At 43.5% G+C, this 15,715-nt stretch overlaps 1 protein-coding gene across 2 annotated transcripts in view; it reads left to right on the forward strand.

Moving 5' to 3' along the window:
* Positions 1 to 15,715, forward strand: part of GABBR2 (gamma-aminobutyric acid type B receptor subunit 2) — a 473,703-nt gene that overhangs the window by 301,255 nt on the left and 156,733 nt on the right. For both annotated transcript variants that reach the window (XM_032119790.1, XM_032119799.1), the window contains exons 9-11: positions 8,076 to 8,156; positions 11,103 to 11,253; positions 11,737 to 11,869. In XM_032119790.1, the coding sequence (XP_031975681.1) occupies positions 8,076 to 8,156; positions 11,103 to 11,253; positions 11,737 to 11,869 (365 nt within the window). The remainder of the gene's footprint in view (positions 1 to 8,075; positions 8,157 to 11,102; positions 11,254 to 11,736; positions 11,870 to 15,715) is intronic.

The following is a 15,715-nucleotide window of genomic DNA, read 5'->3' on the forward strand; positions in this document are numbered from 1 at the left end:
AGGTAACAGCTATCATGCTACAAATACAAATGGAAGTGGATTGGTTCTGGTTTTAGCATTAACCATTTTAGCTTTTAGATGATTTCTGGAAATATTGTATTGTTTAGGATTGTCAAGAATTGTTCATGTATCTATTTCACAGTGAATGTTCAGTCTGCGACGGAAATTATAAACTTATATTCACTCCGAAGAGTATGTGGTGCCATGTGGATGGGCTTTGTGAAACTGCTGCTGGACACCGGCAGATTTTGCTTTTATTCCAAATTAGTCTTAGGTCCATCCAAGTGGATCATGCTCATGTGAAAGGCAAATGAGTCTTCAGAACTGCAAACTCCAGCTTTTGTTGGAGGTTGTCCTGGGTTGCAGTGTATTCTATTACCATCCCCATCAGCTGTTGAAATCAGGTGGGGCAGTGTTTCCTTGCCTCCTCCCCCCAGACTATCTTTCTGTTAATTGCCCATCATTGTCCTGCTGCCTGACTCAGAGATAACTCCCTCCGGACTATCTTCTGTTAATGAGCCTAATCAACACTTTGCCTCATGACCCGTTACCCCATTGTGAGATGCTCCACCCAGAGGGAGGAACCAAGCATCCCATCGTGGATATAAGCTGAGGCTGAACACCAGAGAGACGGGCTTCCCACTGGATTTCCAGAGGACAGGAGCTACACAGCCACCACTGGACTTCCAGAGGAAGAGCAGACTGTTTCACTACAGGATCACTGCTTCAGAGGACTGCAGCCACCATTCTACCAGACTGCTACCACCACCCTGCCTAACAGGGTGTCAGGTTGTACCTTGACTCTGTCAGTTTGATAGTGTTTTCTTTTACCTTTTTTTTCTCCTTTTCTTTAATTTCCATTAAATTGTTATTCTGACTTGGTGCCTCCCACTGGTTTGTTTTCAAACTAGCACATAATTTGGCGCCCAACGTGGGGCAGCTCTGAGAGAAAGTCAGAATTACAATTTTGTGTTAACGGAAACCTATTCACCATGGTGCTCAGCTTGTCTATGTGGGTACTGTATCTTGCTCTCTATATTTTTCCTCACATGGGGAACTACCTGCCTGTAGTATTACTCCTGTTAAAACCAGGGAATGGTATGAGAATTGCTTTAATGGTTTATTATGTCTACAGCATAATAACCTGTGAGGCGATGAATACCATTCGGAGTATATACTCAGTTTTGTTTGGCTGTCCTAGTCTGGGCTCCTATGTCTGGGATCTCCTCAACAATCGCACCCAGCCCCTGGTGGGAGGAGTAGAGAGTGGTTTCTTCCAGCCTTTCAGGCCAGGCACAGCAGTTTTTGAAAATATTGAATTCCCTCTGGATGTCAAAGACGGCATAAACTTGCTGTCAGTTCTGCTTTGTCTTCTCTGTACAGCCTGCACCATGTACACCATGCTTAGAATCAGAGCTATGGCACAGCATCCTCAGGATGAGGGAGGGAAAAAGAGCAGAGCAACAAACACCATGCCTACGCAGACTGACACAGAGGAGAAAGGAACCAAATGCAAAGCAACAGCGTCCATGTCTACGCAGACTGTCACCGAGGAGAAAGAACCCAGATGCAAGACAACAGCGTCCATGTCTACGCAGACTGACACAGAGGAGAAAGAAACCAAATGCAAAACAACAGCGTCCATGTCCACGCAGACTGACACAGAGGAGAAAGAACCCAGACACAAGACAACAGCGTCCATGTCCACGCAGACTGACACAGAGGAGAAGGGAACCAAAAGCACTGTCAGCGTCCCCACGCAAACCATCACTGAACCAGAACAGCCTAAACCAATTGCAGTTGCCCCCGTGCAGAAGAAGAAATCAAAAAGCAAATCAGTCCGCATAGTGACTGACGAGGATGCAGCAGGACCTTCGCACCCAGCAGAAGAGGCAGAGCCAGAGATCATCACTCGGTCGCTATCCCTGGGTGAGCTGCGAGACCTGCGGAGGGAATTCACCCGCCAGACGAACGAGTCTATCCTGACCTGGCTGCTCCGCATCTGGGACGCTGCAGCCAATGACACCATTCTGGACGGAAGTGAGGCCAGGCAACTGGGATCTCTGTCCCGGGATGTGGTCATTGACCAGGGGATCGGGAGAACCCAAGAAACCCTCAGCCTCTGGCGGCGACTGCTTACAAGTGTAAGGGACAGGTACCTTTGTAAAGAAGACCTTCAGGTGCACCAAGGAAAATGGAGCACAATGGAACAAGGTATCCGGTGCCTGAGGGAATTGGCTGTGCTGGAGATCATTTTCTCAGAAGATGAGAGATTTCCTAAGAGCCCAGATGGTGTCCAGTGCACGTCACAGATGTGGCTGAGGTTCGCACGCCTTGGACCAGAGATATACTCCCGTTACCTGGCAACACTGCAATGGAGGGAAGGCGAGGACAGGGTGGGCGTCTTGGTGAACAAACTGAGGATTTACGAGGACACCGTCACAGCCCCGTTTCGCACCCATGTCTCATCCGTGGAAACAAGTCTTTTGGCTGAGCAAGTCCGGAGCTTGATTGAAGAAGGCCATCAGAAACTGAAAAAGGAACTTAAGGAAGAGATTTACCACATCCCACCAGAACCAACAAGAGTCTCTGCCATTAGGAGCCGGCGACCCCCAACCAGGGAGAGAGGATACACCCCACGAGGTAATCTCTGGTTTTTCCTTCAGGAACATGGAGAAGACATGAGTAAGTGGGATGGAAAACCCACCTCCTCCTTAGCAGCTCGGGTACGTGAACTAAAAAGAGGGACAACTACCACAAGAAGCGCATCTAGAGTCAACATTGCTCCGGTCTCCCGCACACAGAACTCCAGACGGTACAGGAATGATAATATGACTGATCCTCTTGAAGGGACCTCAGGAACGTATTCATCGGAAGGGAGCAACATGCAACATGACCAGGAATAGAGGGGCCCTGCCTCTAGCCAGGTAGAGGAAAGGGAGAATCGGGTCTTTTGGACTGTGTGGGTCCGATGGCCTGGCACACCTGACCCACAAAGATACACGGCTTTGGTTGACACCGGTGCTCAATGTACTCTGATGCCATCAAGGTATGTGGGAGCAGAACCCATTTCTATTTCTGGGGTGACAGGAGGATCCCAGCAGCTGACTGTACTGGAAGCTGAAGTGAGTTTAACTGGGAACGAGTGGCAGAAACACCCCATCGTGACTGGCCCGGAGGCCCCGTGCATTCTCGGCATAGACTATCTCAGAAATGGATATTTCAAGGACCCAAAAGGACATCGTTGGGCTTTTGGGATAGCTGCTGTGGAGACAGAAGATATCAGACAACTGAGTACATTGCCTGGCCTCTCAGATGACCCCTCTGCCGTGGGACTGCTAAGAGTTGCAGAACAACAGGTGCCAATCGCCACAGCAACAGTGCACCGTCGGCAATACCGCACCGACAGAGACTCTGTGGTTCCCATCCATGAGATGATTCGCAAACTGGAGAGCCAGGGGGTGGTCAGCAAGGTCCATTCACCTTTCAACAGCCCTATATGGCCAGTGCGTAAGTCCAGTGGAGAATGGAGGCTGACGGTGGACTACCGTGGCCTGAATGAGGTCACGCCACCATTGAGCGCCGCTGTGCCGGACATGTTGGAACTTCAGTACGAGCTGGAGTCCAAAGCAGCGAAGTGGTATGCCACTATTGACATTGCCAATGCCTTCTTCTCCATTCCTTTGGCAGCAGAATGCAGGCCCCAGTTTGCTTTTACCTGGAAGGGTGTGCAATACACCTGGAACCGACTGCCCCAGGGGTGGAAGCACAGTCCCACCATTTGCCATGGACTGATCCAGACTGCATTGGAAAAGGGTGAGGCTCCAGAACATCTGCAATACATCGATGACATCATCGTATGGGGAAACACAGCAAAGGAAGTGTTTGAGAAAGGAGAGAAAATCATCCAGATTCTCCTGGAAGCTGGCTTTGCCATCAAAAGGAGCAAAGTCAAGGGACCTGCCCAAGAGATCCAGTTCCTGGGAGTAAAGTGGCAAGATGGACGACGTCAGATTCCCACTGAGGTCATCAATAAGATCACTGCGATGTCTCCACCGACCAGCAAGAAGGAAACACAAGCTTTCCTAGGCGCCATAGGTTTCTGGAGGATGCACATTCCCGAGTACAGCCAGATCGTGAGCCCTCTCTACCTGGTTACCCGCAAGAAGAATGATTTCCACTGGGGCCCCGAACAGCAGCAAGCCTTTGCCCAGATCAAGCAGGAAATCGCTCATGCGGTAGCCCTTGGCCCAGTCAGGACAGGACCAGAGGTGAAGAACGTGCTCTACTCTGCAGCCGGGAACAATGGTCTGTCCTGGAGCCTCTGGCAGAAGGTGCCTGGTGAGACTCGTGGCCGACCACTGGGATTCTGGAGCCGAAGCTACAGAGGGTCTGAAGCTAACTACACTCCCACAGAGAAGGAAATCTTGGCAGCCTATGAAGGAGTCCAAGCTGCCTCAGAGGTAATTGGCACTGAAGCACAGTTGCTTCTGGCACCCCGACTACCGGTGCTGGGTTGGATGTTCAAGGGAAAGGTTCCTTCCACGCATCATGCCACCGACACCACATGGAGCAAGTGGATCGCCCTCATCACACAGCGTGCCCGTATTGGAAACCCGAATCGCCCTGGGATTCTAGAAATTATAACAAACTGGCCTGAAGGTGAGACTTTTGGATTATCCTCTGAAGAAGAGGAAGAGCAAGTGACTCGTGCTGAGGAAGCCCCACCATATAATGAGCTACCGGAGACTGAAAGACGTTATGCCCTCTTCACTGATGGTTCCTGCCGAATTGTAGGCGCTAACCGGAAGTGGAAAGCTGCAGTATGGAGCCCCACACGACGAGTTGCACAAGCTACCGAGGGACAAGGTGGATCGAGTCAGGTTGCAGAGCTTAAAGCCGTCCAGCTGGCTTTGGATATCGCTGAACGAGAGAAGTGGCCGAGGCTCTATCTCTACACCGACTCATGGATGGTAGCTAATGCTCTGTGGGGATGGCTGGATCGCTGGAGAAAAGCCAACTGGCAGCGCAGAGGGAAACCCATCTGGGCCGCTGAGATTTGGCAGGACATCGCCGCCCGAGTAGAGAAGCTGACCGTGAAGGTTCGACACGTGGATGCGCACGTACCCAAGAGTCGGGCTAATGAAGAGCATCGCAACAACGAGCAGGTGGACCGAGCTGCCAAGGTGAAAGTATCACAGGTGGATCTGGACTGGCAGCACAAGGGAGAATTATTCCTAGCTCGTTGGGCCCATGATGCCTCTGGTCATCAGGGGAGAGATGCAACATACCGATGGGCCCGTGACCGAGGGGTGGACCTTTCCATGGACAGCATCTCACAGGTCATCCACAGTTGTGAGACCTGTGCTGCAATCAAACAGGCCAAGCGGGTGAAGCCTCTGTGGTATGGTGGACGATGGTCAAAGTACAGGTATGGTGAAGCCTGGCAAGTTGACTACATCACCCTTCCCCAAACCCGCCAAGGCAAGCACTACGTGTTGACCATGGTTGAAGCAACCACTGGATGGCTGGAGACCTACCCTGTGCCTCATGCTACAGCCCGGAACACCATCCTGGGCCTGGAAAAGCAAGTCCTGTGGAGACATGGCACCCCTGACAGGATCGAGTCAGACAACGGGACTCATTTTAAGAACAGCCTCATCAACACCTGGGCCAGAGAACACGGTATCGAATGGATATATCATATTCCTTATCATGCACCAGCTGCTGGAAAAGTTGAACGCTGCAATGGACTACTTAAAACTACCCTAAAGGCACTTGGTGGGGGGACCTTCAAAAATTGGGAAGTGAACTTAGCAAAGGCCACCTGGATAGTCAATACCCGAGGGTCCATCAATCGAGCTGGTCCTGCCGAGTCTGAACCCTTGCACACAGTGGATGGAGATAGAGTCCCTGCGGTACACCTGAGAGGTATTTTAGGAAAGACTGTTTGGATTAATCCCACCTCAGGCAAAGACAAACCCATCCGTGGGATTGTCTTTGCTCAAGGACCTGGTTGCACTTGGTGGGTAATGCAGAAAGATGGGGAAACCCGTTGTGTACCACAAGGAGACCTAATCTTAGGTGAGAACGGTGTGTAGGTTTCACTGTGTATATATATATATATATATGTATGTGTGTTTTAGAGTTTAAGAAGGTATTGATTTGGGATAATGTAGATGGTAATAGAATAAGGGGTGGATAATGTCCTGGGTTGCAGTGTATTCTATTACCATCCCCATCAGCTGTTGAAATCAGGTGGGGCAGTGTTTCCTTGCCTCCTCCCCCCAGACTATCTTTCTGTTAATTGCCCATCATTGTCCTGCTGCCTGACTCAGAGATAACTCCCTCCGGACTATCTTCTGTTAATGAGCCTAATCAACACTTTGCCTCATGACCCGTTACCCCATTGTGAGATGCTCCACCCAGAGGGAGGAACCAAGCATCCCATCGTGGATATAAGCTGAGGCTGAACACCAGAGAGACGGGCTTCCCACTGGATTTCCAGAGGACAGGAGCTACACAGCCACCACTGGACTTCCAGAGGAAGAGCAGACTGTTTCACTACAGGATCACTGCTTCAGAGGACTGCAGCCACCATTCTACCAGACTGCTACCACCACCCTGCCTAACAGGGTGTCAGGTTGTACCTTGACTCTGTCAGTTTGATAGTGTTTTCTTTTACCTTTTTTTTCTCCTTTTCTTTAATTTCCATTAAATTGTTATTCTGACTTGGTGCCTCCCACTGGTTTGTTTTCAAACTAGCACAGAGGTGTAGTAGATGCCTAGAACTATCTGCCAGATTTGCAGCCCAGTCTACAATTTACTGGAGACAATTTTAACAATATAATAATATATATAACGACATAACAATAAAAATAGTGGTTTGTGTTAAGGAAACTTTTGCCTCCTGTGAGCTTAGTATTAGTATTAGTCAGCCTGTAGATTTTACTAAAATGAAGCTAGCTGTGCTATTCAGCAGAGCTGTACAGGCAAAATCACTTTGAGTGAGAAAGGAGAAAAGGTTAATGTGGAGCTGTTGGGTGAAATACAGCCTTTTCAAATTTGCCATCTAGCTCAAGATCATCAGCTCCCAAAATCAGTGTCACAAATAGGGTCATGAGCTTGGAATTTAAATGTAAATTGGGTTGTGCATGCCCAAACAAAGAGGCCTGAAAGGAAATTTTTGTCTCTGCTGAGCCAGCTCTTCAAAGAAATTTTTAGCCAATGGGCCTGTGGTTTGTAAGTCTCATCAAAATATAAAAGTTTTAATGTAAAAATGATAATTTAGTAAGCTCCTGCACTTCTAAGCTGTACCAAAAACCTGACAAAAATGGCAGAAATTAATTCATGCCAGATGTTATCAGAAGTGCGGGACAAATGCATGTCAGAGTTCCAGGTACAGTGGCCAAGGCAGCAAACAAACAAATTCCTCCACCTTTATACTCTATTCTGTCAGGTACAAGAAGGCCAGAGATGTGACAATAGTCCCAAAACAGCAGATGAGACTAACAGTAAAATTTTAGCTCAAGTGTGTGTTGGTTTTAATTATATAACATAGTATGTTTTGCAGTCAGGGTACTAATGAGTTGCTAATTCCCATTCAGAGTAAGAGAATTGATTCCCAGCATATCTACTAAGTAACCAGTCTACTCCATACTGGCTGGAGCCTGCCACCGTGACTCTCCTGGGAAATACTTCACAGGGCGAGATGTCCTAGTTGTTTAAATGGGAAGGGAATGTGTGATTTAGCTGTGTTTGTTCTCCCAGTAAAAATTTCATGAATAGTGTGAGCCAGTAAGAAACTATGTGATCTTTAAGCTGGAGATGACTGTCCAATAACAGTTTCCTGATTATGTAAACGAGTTCTTAAAATTCTTTACATTTCTTTCAAGAACCAGAAATATTTCTTCTAATGATGTTAGCTGTCTGGCATTCTGATTTAATTATTCATGCCCTATTCTTTCATATTTCTTTTCCTTTTGACATACTGTCAAAAAAGAAAACAAAATCAGTTAAATAATTGAGAACATGTGAACTGCCATAAATAATCACTCTTGTTTGTTTCTCTGCAGAACAAAAGGAAGTAAAGGTGGGAGAATACAATGCTGTGGATGACAAATTGGTTATAATCAACAACAGCATCAGGTTCCAAGGTAGGAGACAAAAATGGAAAGAGGTACAGGAGTGGCATGGGTAGCTGTATGTAGTTTCTAAGACTGTGTGCTCTTAAAAAACTGGTTTAAGATTTTTAATATCAAAAAGCTGTAGAAAAGTAAACACTATAGAAAGTAAAAGGGAACTAACCTGTGCTTGAAAAACCAGGAGAATTCTGAACAGAAAATTGCAATTTGATATTGTTTTGATATTGTATACTTGGTTTTTATTCCAATGATAGGGCAAAATCAGATTTTTAATGTGTACACAAATGTTCTTTGATATTTCAAGAAGCAGGTTGGTTGAATAATGTTCTATTTCATCCCCATTTCCCATGCCCCCAGCTCATCTCACCTGAGGGATGTGAAACAGGGCCAGACAGGGTTTTCAGACCCGCAGCACTCCCAAGGTCCGCAGCAGACATATAGCCTTTGTTGCTGTATCTTGCTGGTTTTTATGCCAAGGTGCTCCAAAGATAATATGGGGGCCTCTGCCCTCAAGAAGTTGGAGTGCAGACATATCCATGTTTTTCAGAGCCCATGGCTGTGGCAGCCAGGTGTGAGCTGAAATGAGTTTTAAGGGTGTCTCCTGCTGAATATAGGCATACACATTATTTTCAAAGCTTATTTTTAAGATTTAATCTTAAGCTCTGCTATGGTGCAGTTCAATGAGAAAAAGTGAAGTCAGCTTTGTGAGTTCTGTGTGGTTTTCCCCTGGAAGTGGTGAGGTGGATCAGTATCAAGCTGTTGTACTATTGTACTCTCCAACACCTACCTCCAGTAGGTCCCAACACCCAAGTTTTGCATGAACACAGGTGGAGTTTCATTGCAGTGATCTAATTCATGACTACTTGTCTATCTGCTGGAGCTTTCCAAATTTCCTTTTGGTATGCCTTGCTGGGCTTAAAAGAGTACAGCTACACAAACTTCTCACATCTCTCTGGAGAATGGGGCTTTGGAAATGAAGAGTGAAGAATCTGTCCCAGTTGCCAAAGTCTGGGACCCAGCAGATTATTTTTGCTGCAAGGAGGAACTAATGATGCAGGTGAATACTGATTCATTCCCACTAATTTCCAGAGAATATATGCAGGATGAATCCAGTTACAGGAGACAGCATTTGTTCATAACTCCTCACCTTTAGGGACAGTATATGATGGGGAAAAGTCTCTGTACAGTCTTTTTCAGGACAAGACTACTAGGTGTCATTCTGACCACATGTGAAGGTGGTCTTTCCACCCATAACCTGTCTTGTGGTTTTCTTAAGATGTATTATGTGACTCTCAGTGAATCTTTTCCTTTTACTCATCTTGGCTTTCATTGAGACAGTTGGATATTCCATGTGGAGGACACTGACTTCCAGTCAGTATAAGAAGCCTAGTAACTTTAACTATTTGAAATAGAGAGTAGTAAAAATGTTCCTGTTTAAACCATTGCAAAAAATTCCACAGCAACAGGAAGCAACAGGATTGAATGACCAGTGCACAAACAAGAAAATACATTTTGTAGACTCACTGTTTGTTTACATTTAATAAATGCAATCCATTAATATACTCTGTAGAGTTTAGAAACAGTAGGGTGAGGTTTTATTTTTTTAGTGTTAGTTCTTTTAAATCAGGCATGCGTTTTATTGATTTTTTTGCTTGTTACTTGTCTAATTTTATGAATTGCCATGGACTGTAAACACATGCAATGTAGAGGGAAAGAGGAAAATCTCAGGTATTTTTCTCCAATATCAAATCAACAAATGGTCCCTTCACTGCCACTTTTTTGTGATCACCTAAAGGAATTTTTTTCTGAAAAGTTGGACATAAAGACCAAAGGATAGCAAGTTTCCATGGTCTGAATTGTTTCATTTTAACTCTTATGGGTAAGGCTATTTTATTGTGCAAATCCTTGAATATTCTTTTCAGTGCAAGGCAGAAGAGTGGATGTAAAATTTAGCCATGGCAGCTGCTAGTCAGGTACTCACAGCTCTGCTTCTGCAGTCGTGCTCTGAATGGAGTTGCTTGGCCCCGTGGCCCTTGCAGCCCCAAGGAGAGCTGATGCAAAAGGACTGGCTCAGGAACTGTAGGGCACAAAAAATCTGTTTCTGAAGGAAGACACTGATGCAAAAGGCCTTTTGCCAATCTCCTGCACCAAGGACAAAAATTAGTAAGCAGGTGAAATGGAGTGTGGGAAGTCGGGGATGCAGAGCTTTATTGCAGTTGTAGGAAAGTGATTCTCCTCATTAAACCAAGAAGCTTTTAATTAGTTGGAGCTGACTGTCGATGAAGCACACAGCTTTAAACATAGTTTTTAAATTTAGACATTCAAATCCACACCTGCAGGGATTAGCAAAGTGGATCTGTCCCTATAAAATTTTTGCTATCCATTTTCCCATATTGTTCCCTTCTGTAGAATCCTGAGGGCACCAACAACCCTCCCTTCCCTCCTCCCAGGGCTTCCCCCACCATGGCCACAGCCCAGGACCACTTTTCAGCCCCAGGGCCATCAATCCCTGTCCCAGGGATGCCACACTAAGGCTGATCTCCAGACAGGCTGCTTGAATTTGCTCTGGCAACGACAGATGCACAGAAACGATGCTTTCTGTTTTCTACTCATTGCTCTGTCACTTGTCTCAGAAAAGCGTAACCTCCTGGTAAAATTTACACTCATAGTATGCATTTTAGTGTTTGTTTACTTTTAAATGAGGCTAGTTAGCATGTATGGGGTTCTGCACTGGGGTTTTGTTGTGTTTTTTCTTCCAAAGAGGCTATTTACCTGCTCCAGAAATGCAAATCTTCATGTCAATCAATGTGACTAACATATGTCTGTCAAAGTCACTGATGTGGTTCACCGTTGCTAAGTGTGCTAATTCAAGGTATAGTACTTAGGTGAGGCAAAGTTTCTTGCAGAAATTCTACATCTGGTTGAGCTTTAGCCTTTCTTTTCTTCATGCAATTCTAGGTCTTGAGCCTCCAAAGGACAAAACAATTATACAAGAGGAGCTGCGCAAAATCTCCCTGCCTCTCTACAGCATCCTCTCTGCCCTCACAATCCTAGGAATGATAATGGCCAGTGCCTTCTTGTTCTTTAACATCAAAAACAGAAATCAGAAGTAAGACATTCATGTTATTTCTATCACAAATTCTTTCATAATGTCATGTTCATAGAACCAGTCATGGGTATGTATCTATCTCCATGTATATGTAAGGAAAATGTAAAACTGTGGAAAGATGGTATTTTAGAACTATTTAATTGAAATCACTGGGTAATATATTCACATTGAAACAGACTGGATTTAAGTTCTTTAATACTGTCTGAAAAGTGTAATTTTCTAGTTTATGTTTGACTGTCTGCTAATAATGTTAACTCTAGCTAATTAATCCATCAGTAAAAGAGGGGGTCTTTCTACTAAGCATTTAAAAACCTGAAACAATGCCAGACTTTATAAAATAGCAAATACTGTGCATGCCTATAGATTTCATGGAGTTCTAGAAGAGTTATCTGTTTACCTGGTTACAAAAAGCTCTTCTTTATTGCTCTTGTAGCCTAGCAGTAATCTTTTCATCTTTAATGCACTATTACCTTTTGTCCATAGACTAATAAAGATGTCCAGTCCCTACATGAACAACCTTATCATCCTTGGAGGAATGCTTTCTTATGCATCTATTTTTCTTTTTGGTCTTGATGGATCCTTTGTCTCCGAAAAGACGTTTGAGACACTTTGCACAGTAAGTAATTCCATATATTCTAGTTCAATTCTAGTTGAATTCAGTCTTACAGGAAACTCTGTGAGGAATGCAAACAGAAAAGTTCAGTAGTTGGACGTGTCATTCCATTAAATCACTGATTCTCATAGTTCTTTCCTGGGATATTTTCTGGGACCAAATTCTAAAACATGCACAAAGCTTCATTATTGTGCTGGTTGGTGGTTGTTGTTGTTGTTGATATTATTATTATTATTATTATTATTATTATTATTGAAAGCTTCAGGTGCATTGGGATTTGATCTCAGACTGAAAGGGTAGACACACATTCCTGTTTTGAAATCATACCTATGACGATGATTTACTAAAGGTTGTGTTCACAGCATGACAACTTGTAATACCTGTAAAGCTACTGTGTTTTCTTTATACATTCCATATTATTTTAAACTACATCACTGCTGCTTGTCTATATCTCTTTAGTCAGCCTCTTTGGCTGACTCTCCAGACTTCTTCTGCTATTTTGAGGCTATGCTATAAATTCTCACAAGCCTACATCCATATAGAATACATTCTAGTTAAATCAAAACAAGCAGCTCTGAAACCAAATTAAATATGTCCACCTAGAAACTTGTAATGTCTTAATTGTTCAGTATAATATGCACTTACTCTGACTTGCAGAGGCCTTTTCAAAGAAAGGGAAAGGGCAAGAACTTCACTGCAAGGATACTTTTTCCAGAAGCAGTACAAAACAGCATCTAAATTTATCCCATATATCTTCTCAAAAAATTCAGGATTCTGATTGACCTGCTGCCTAAAAATATCAGACTTAGAAGTTACCTTCACTATCATTTTGATTCTTCTTCATGTCTCTAGAAAGTTGCGGTTCACAGCACCTTTTGTTTTTAGGAGCCTGAATTTCTGATCATGACTAGCAAGAGAGAAATTTTACTTCAAGTTGGATGCCTAAAGCCAAGTTTACTGAAAGTCGGATGCCTAAAGCTAGTTGATGCAGATACATCCCAATATGTCAGCTGAAGCCCTGCATACTGGCTAGAACCATTGCAGAAGTGAAACACCATGTGACCTGTTGAGTTAGACCATTTCAAAACACTGGAGATTCCATAGCACGTGCTAAGGTGGACTAGAAGACATACTATAGGTGCATGTACAGGATTGTCTGATGAAAGTCTTACCTTCCTTAGCTGGGCCTGGACACAACTGTACTTCAGACACTTAAACTTTAGCAGCAAAGGAAAGGAGAAGAAAAGAATATCCAGTCTTCCTACAACTAGAGCTCTAATTCTCAATACAGCTAGTAGAAAGAGGTGCCTTAAAGATTTGAAAAGGATGATCCTGTTCACCTCTCCCAAACTAGTCTATAACTCTATGAATACAATGGGGCCAATAGGAAGTAAAAGAAGACATCATCCATTCTTTAGCCAGGAATTATGCCCTTTTTTGTGAAAGAGCTTCTGATGGAGCAGAAGAGTCATTAGGAATCCAGCTGTTGATGTCAATCTCCATTCTTTTCTCATCCTCCACTGCAGAAGGATCTAGTGGCAGGGGACATAATTTTTAAGTCCTGTGTCTGCTCAACCTTGAGGGGCTTGTATCCAGAGCTCCTGAGTTCACTGCCAGGCTGCAGGCCACCATATGACTGGGCTACAACCCTCCTCTGGAAGCAGCCATGCACTGCTGAACAGAAGGAAAGTGGGAACCAGAGGTACTTATCAGCATCTAGCTGTTCTAGGAAACAGATTTCCAACCAAATGTAACCATATGAGACTAAATTTGAGTCCTTCTTTACATGTGAAACATCTCAGTCTTAACTCTGAAAAATGAACCAACATCCAAAATCCTGTGCCTCTGAGCTAGAACATTTCTTCTGTCTGATTTTTCTCTAATCTGCCTCTCAAAATGCAATCACTACTCTTATATCCTAAATGCAACAAAATTTAACTGTGGGCTGCTTTTGTCTAATCTTACATATCTCTTTCTTTCATTCCAATTTGTATCTGTCACGTTATGTTAGGTCTGTTTGTCTGCCATAGAGGGATAGATCTGCACCTGAGTAAAACACCTACTTGAGTTAGGGGACCAATAAAAGAAAGGATTGGAAGAGAATGCTGTGTCCTAGAGCCAAACTTTGATTGAGAAATATCACCACACGCCTTAAGCAGAGGGGGTTTTTTTTGTTTTTTTTTTACATAGTTAAATCCTGTATAAACAGAGCAGAGTCTGAGATTTCTTCCCAGTCTTGGCTTTCCAGGTTTTTGGTCCAGTACAGAAGCATTTCTGATTATGTTTTCCTGTGCATGGCTACTGATATATCTTATGAATCCCAGCTCTATCAGCAATTAGTGCTACAGTCATAGATGCAACAAATCCTTCAGTAGTTGTCGATAGGGAAGGTTTTTCCAACTTCTTACTCATTAAAAAAATTCTTACAAAATTTCTCCTCCAACTGTATTTTTTTTAAATGGGATAGTTTATGCTTCTCTTAGATATCATCTCTACATGGCTACCATTGACTGTGATAATTCAGTTTTATTGTATCTAGAAAACTCTGAATTAATGCTGGGAAATTCATAAATATGAGAGGCAAACCCACTTACCTGTTGAATAACTCTTCTCTCTCCTCATCTCCTCAAAACAGCCACCAAGTGCTGGGTACAAAGTATACATTTGGCTTCATGTCAAAAACATCCCAATTCCCATGTAGGCAATATGCTTAGGGATTTCATAAGGTCTGCTAACAGATACCAGTGCTTATAGGATCAGGCCAGGACAAATCTCTCTTCATCATCCATCTCCCTGGAAATGCATGGTTTTGATTAGTCATTCTAGCCATGAGAGATTAGTTTAAAATTCCCATTTGATTTCAGACTGTGGATTAGTCTTTAAAAAAAATAGTTACATTTGAGAATGATCATAAAAAGCCACTGAGGCAAGTCATCAAGGTGTAACAACTGTATCTCAGACACAGAGAGCCATGTAAATGAAGGGAGATTTTTTTTTTTGGAAGGGAAATAAAAATATTCGTTCAAGTTTTATAAGCACATGCAAACCTATAAAGCTATCATTAGTGTTATCCCCTGCCTAAGCCAAGTAATCACCCTCGTTGTCTTCTGTATTTCAGAAGTGATTAGATCTCACCAGGGTAGCAGTATATACACAATAGCCAGTGTACTTAATTAGATACATTATATATGGTCCCTGTTTAAGTTTCTGACAATTTCCAGCAACACTTATAGAAAGTCCTTAGAACTTCTGTTGACTAAGGTGTTCATGCCACAGGAAGGGGATGGGAAATAGGTGGTCTTTAAGGTATCTTACAGTTCAGGCCATTCTATTATTCTATACTCAAAAATTCAGGAAAAATAATTTCCAAATTGTAGGTATTACATTCAACTCTGTTGGATTTGTTTCCTCTAGAGCATTGTTGTTTGTAGTGCGGTTTGGAGGGTGAAATGCTTTGCAACCTCAGCTGTTTTTTTGCTTTTCTACACTATGTCTGTATGTGGCATATGCCTAATGCTGTAGTATTCCAAGGACACTGAAAAAGGATCCAAAATTACGCCAGTAACACCTGAAAGTTTCAAAGGATTTATTTGACAAGTTGTACTACAACTTTCCACTCTGTAAGGCACTCGGTGTAAGAGGATATGGTCCATAAGTCATTATGCTGAAACATAGAAACAAATGTTAAATCTAGTTAAGAGTCAGTAAAGCACTTTAAGCATATAGTCAAAAATTTGCTGGATAAGGGATTATATTAGTCTTTAAAATTATATAATGTTGACTCTGTGACAGAGTGATAGAGTGAGTAATTGGTTCCCAAACACACTTATTTTTACCTTGGCATGCCCA

The sequence above is a fragment of the Corvus moneduloides genome, chromosome 1 (genome assembly GCF_009650955.1).
Source record: "Corvus moneduloides isolate bCorMon1 chromosome 1, bCorMon1.pri, whole genome shotgun sequence".
NCBI classification, from domain to species: Eukaryota; Metazoa; Chordata; class Aves; order Passeriformes; family Corvidae; genus Corvus; species Corvus moneduloides.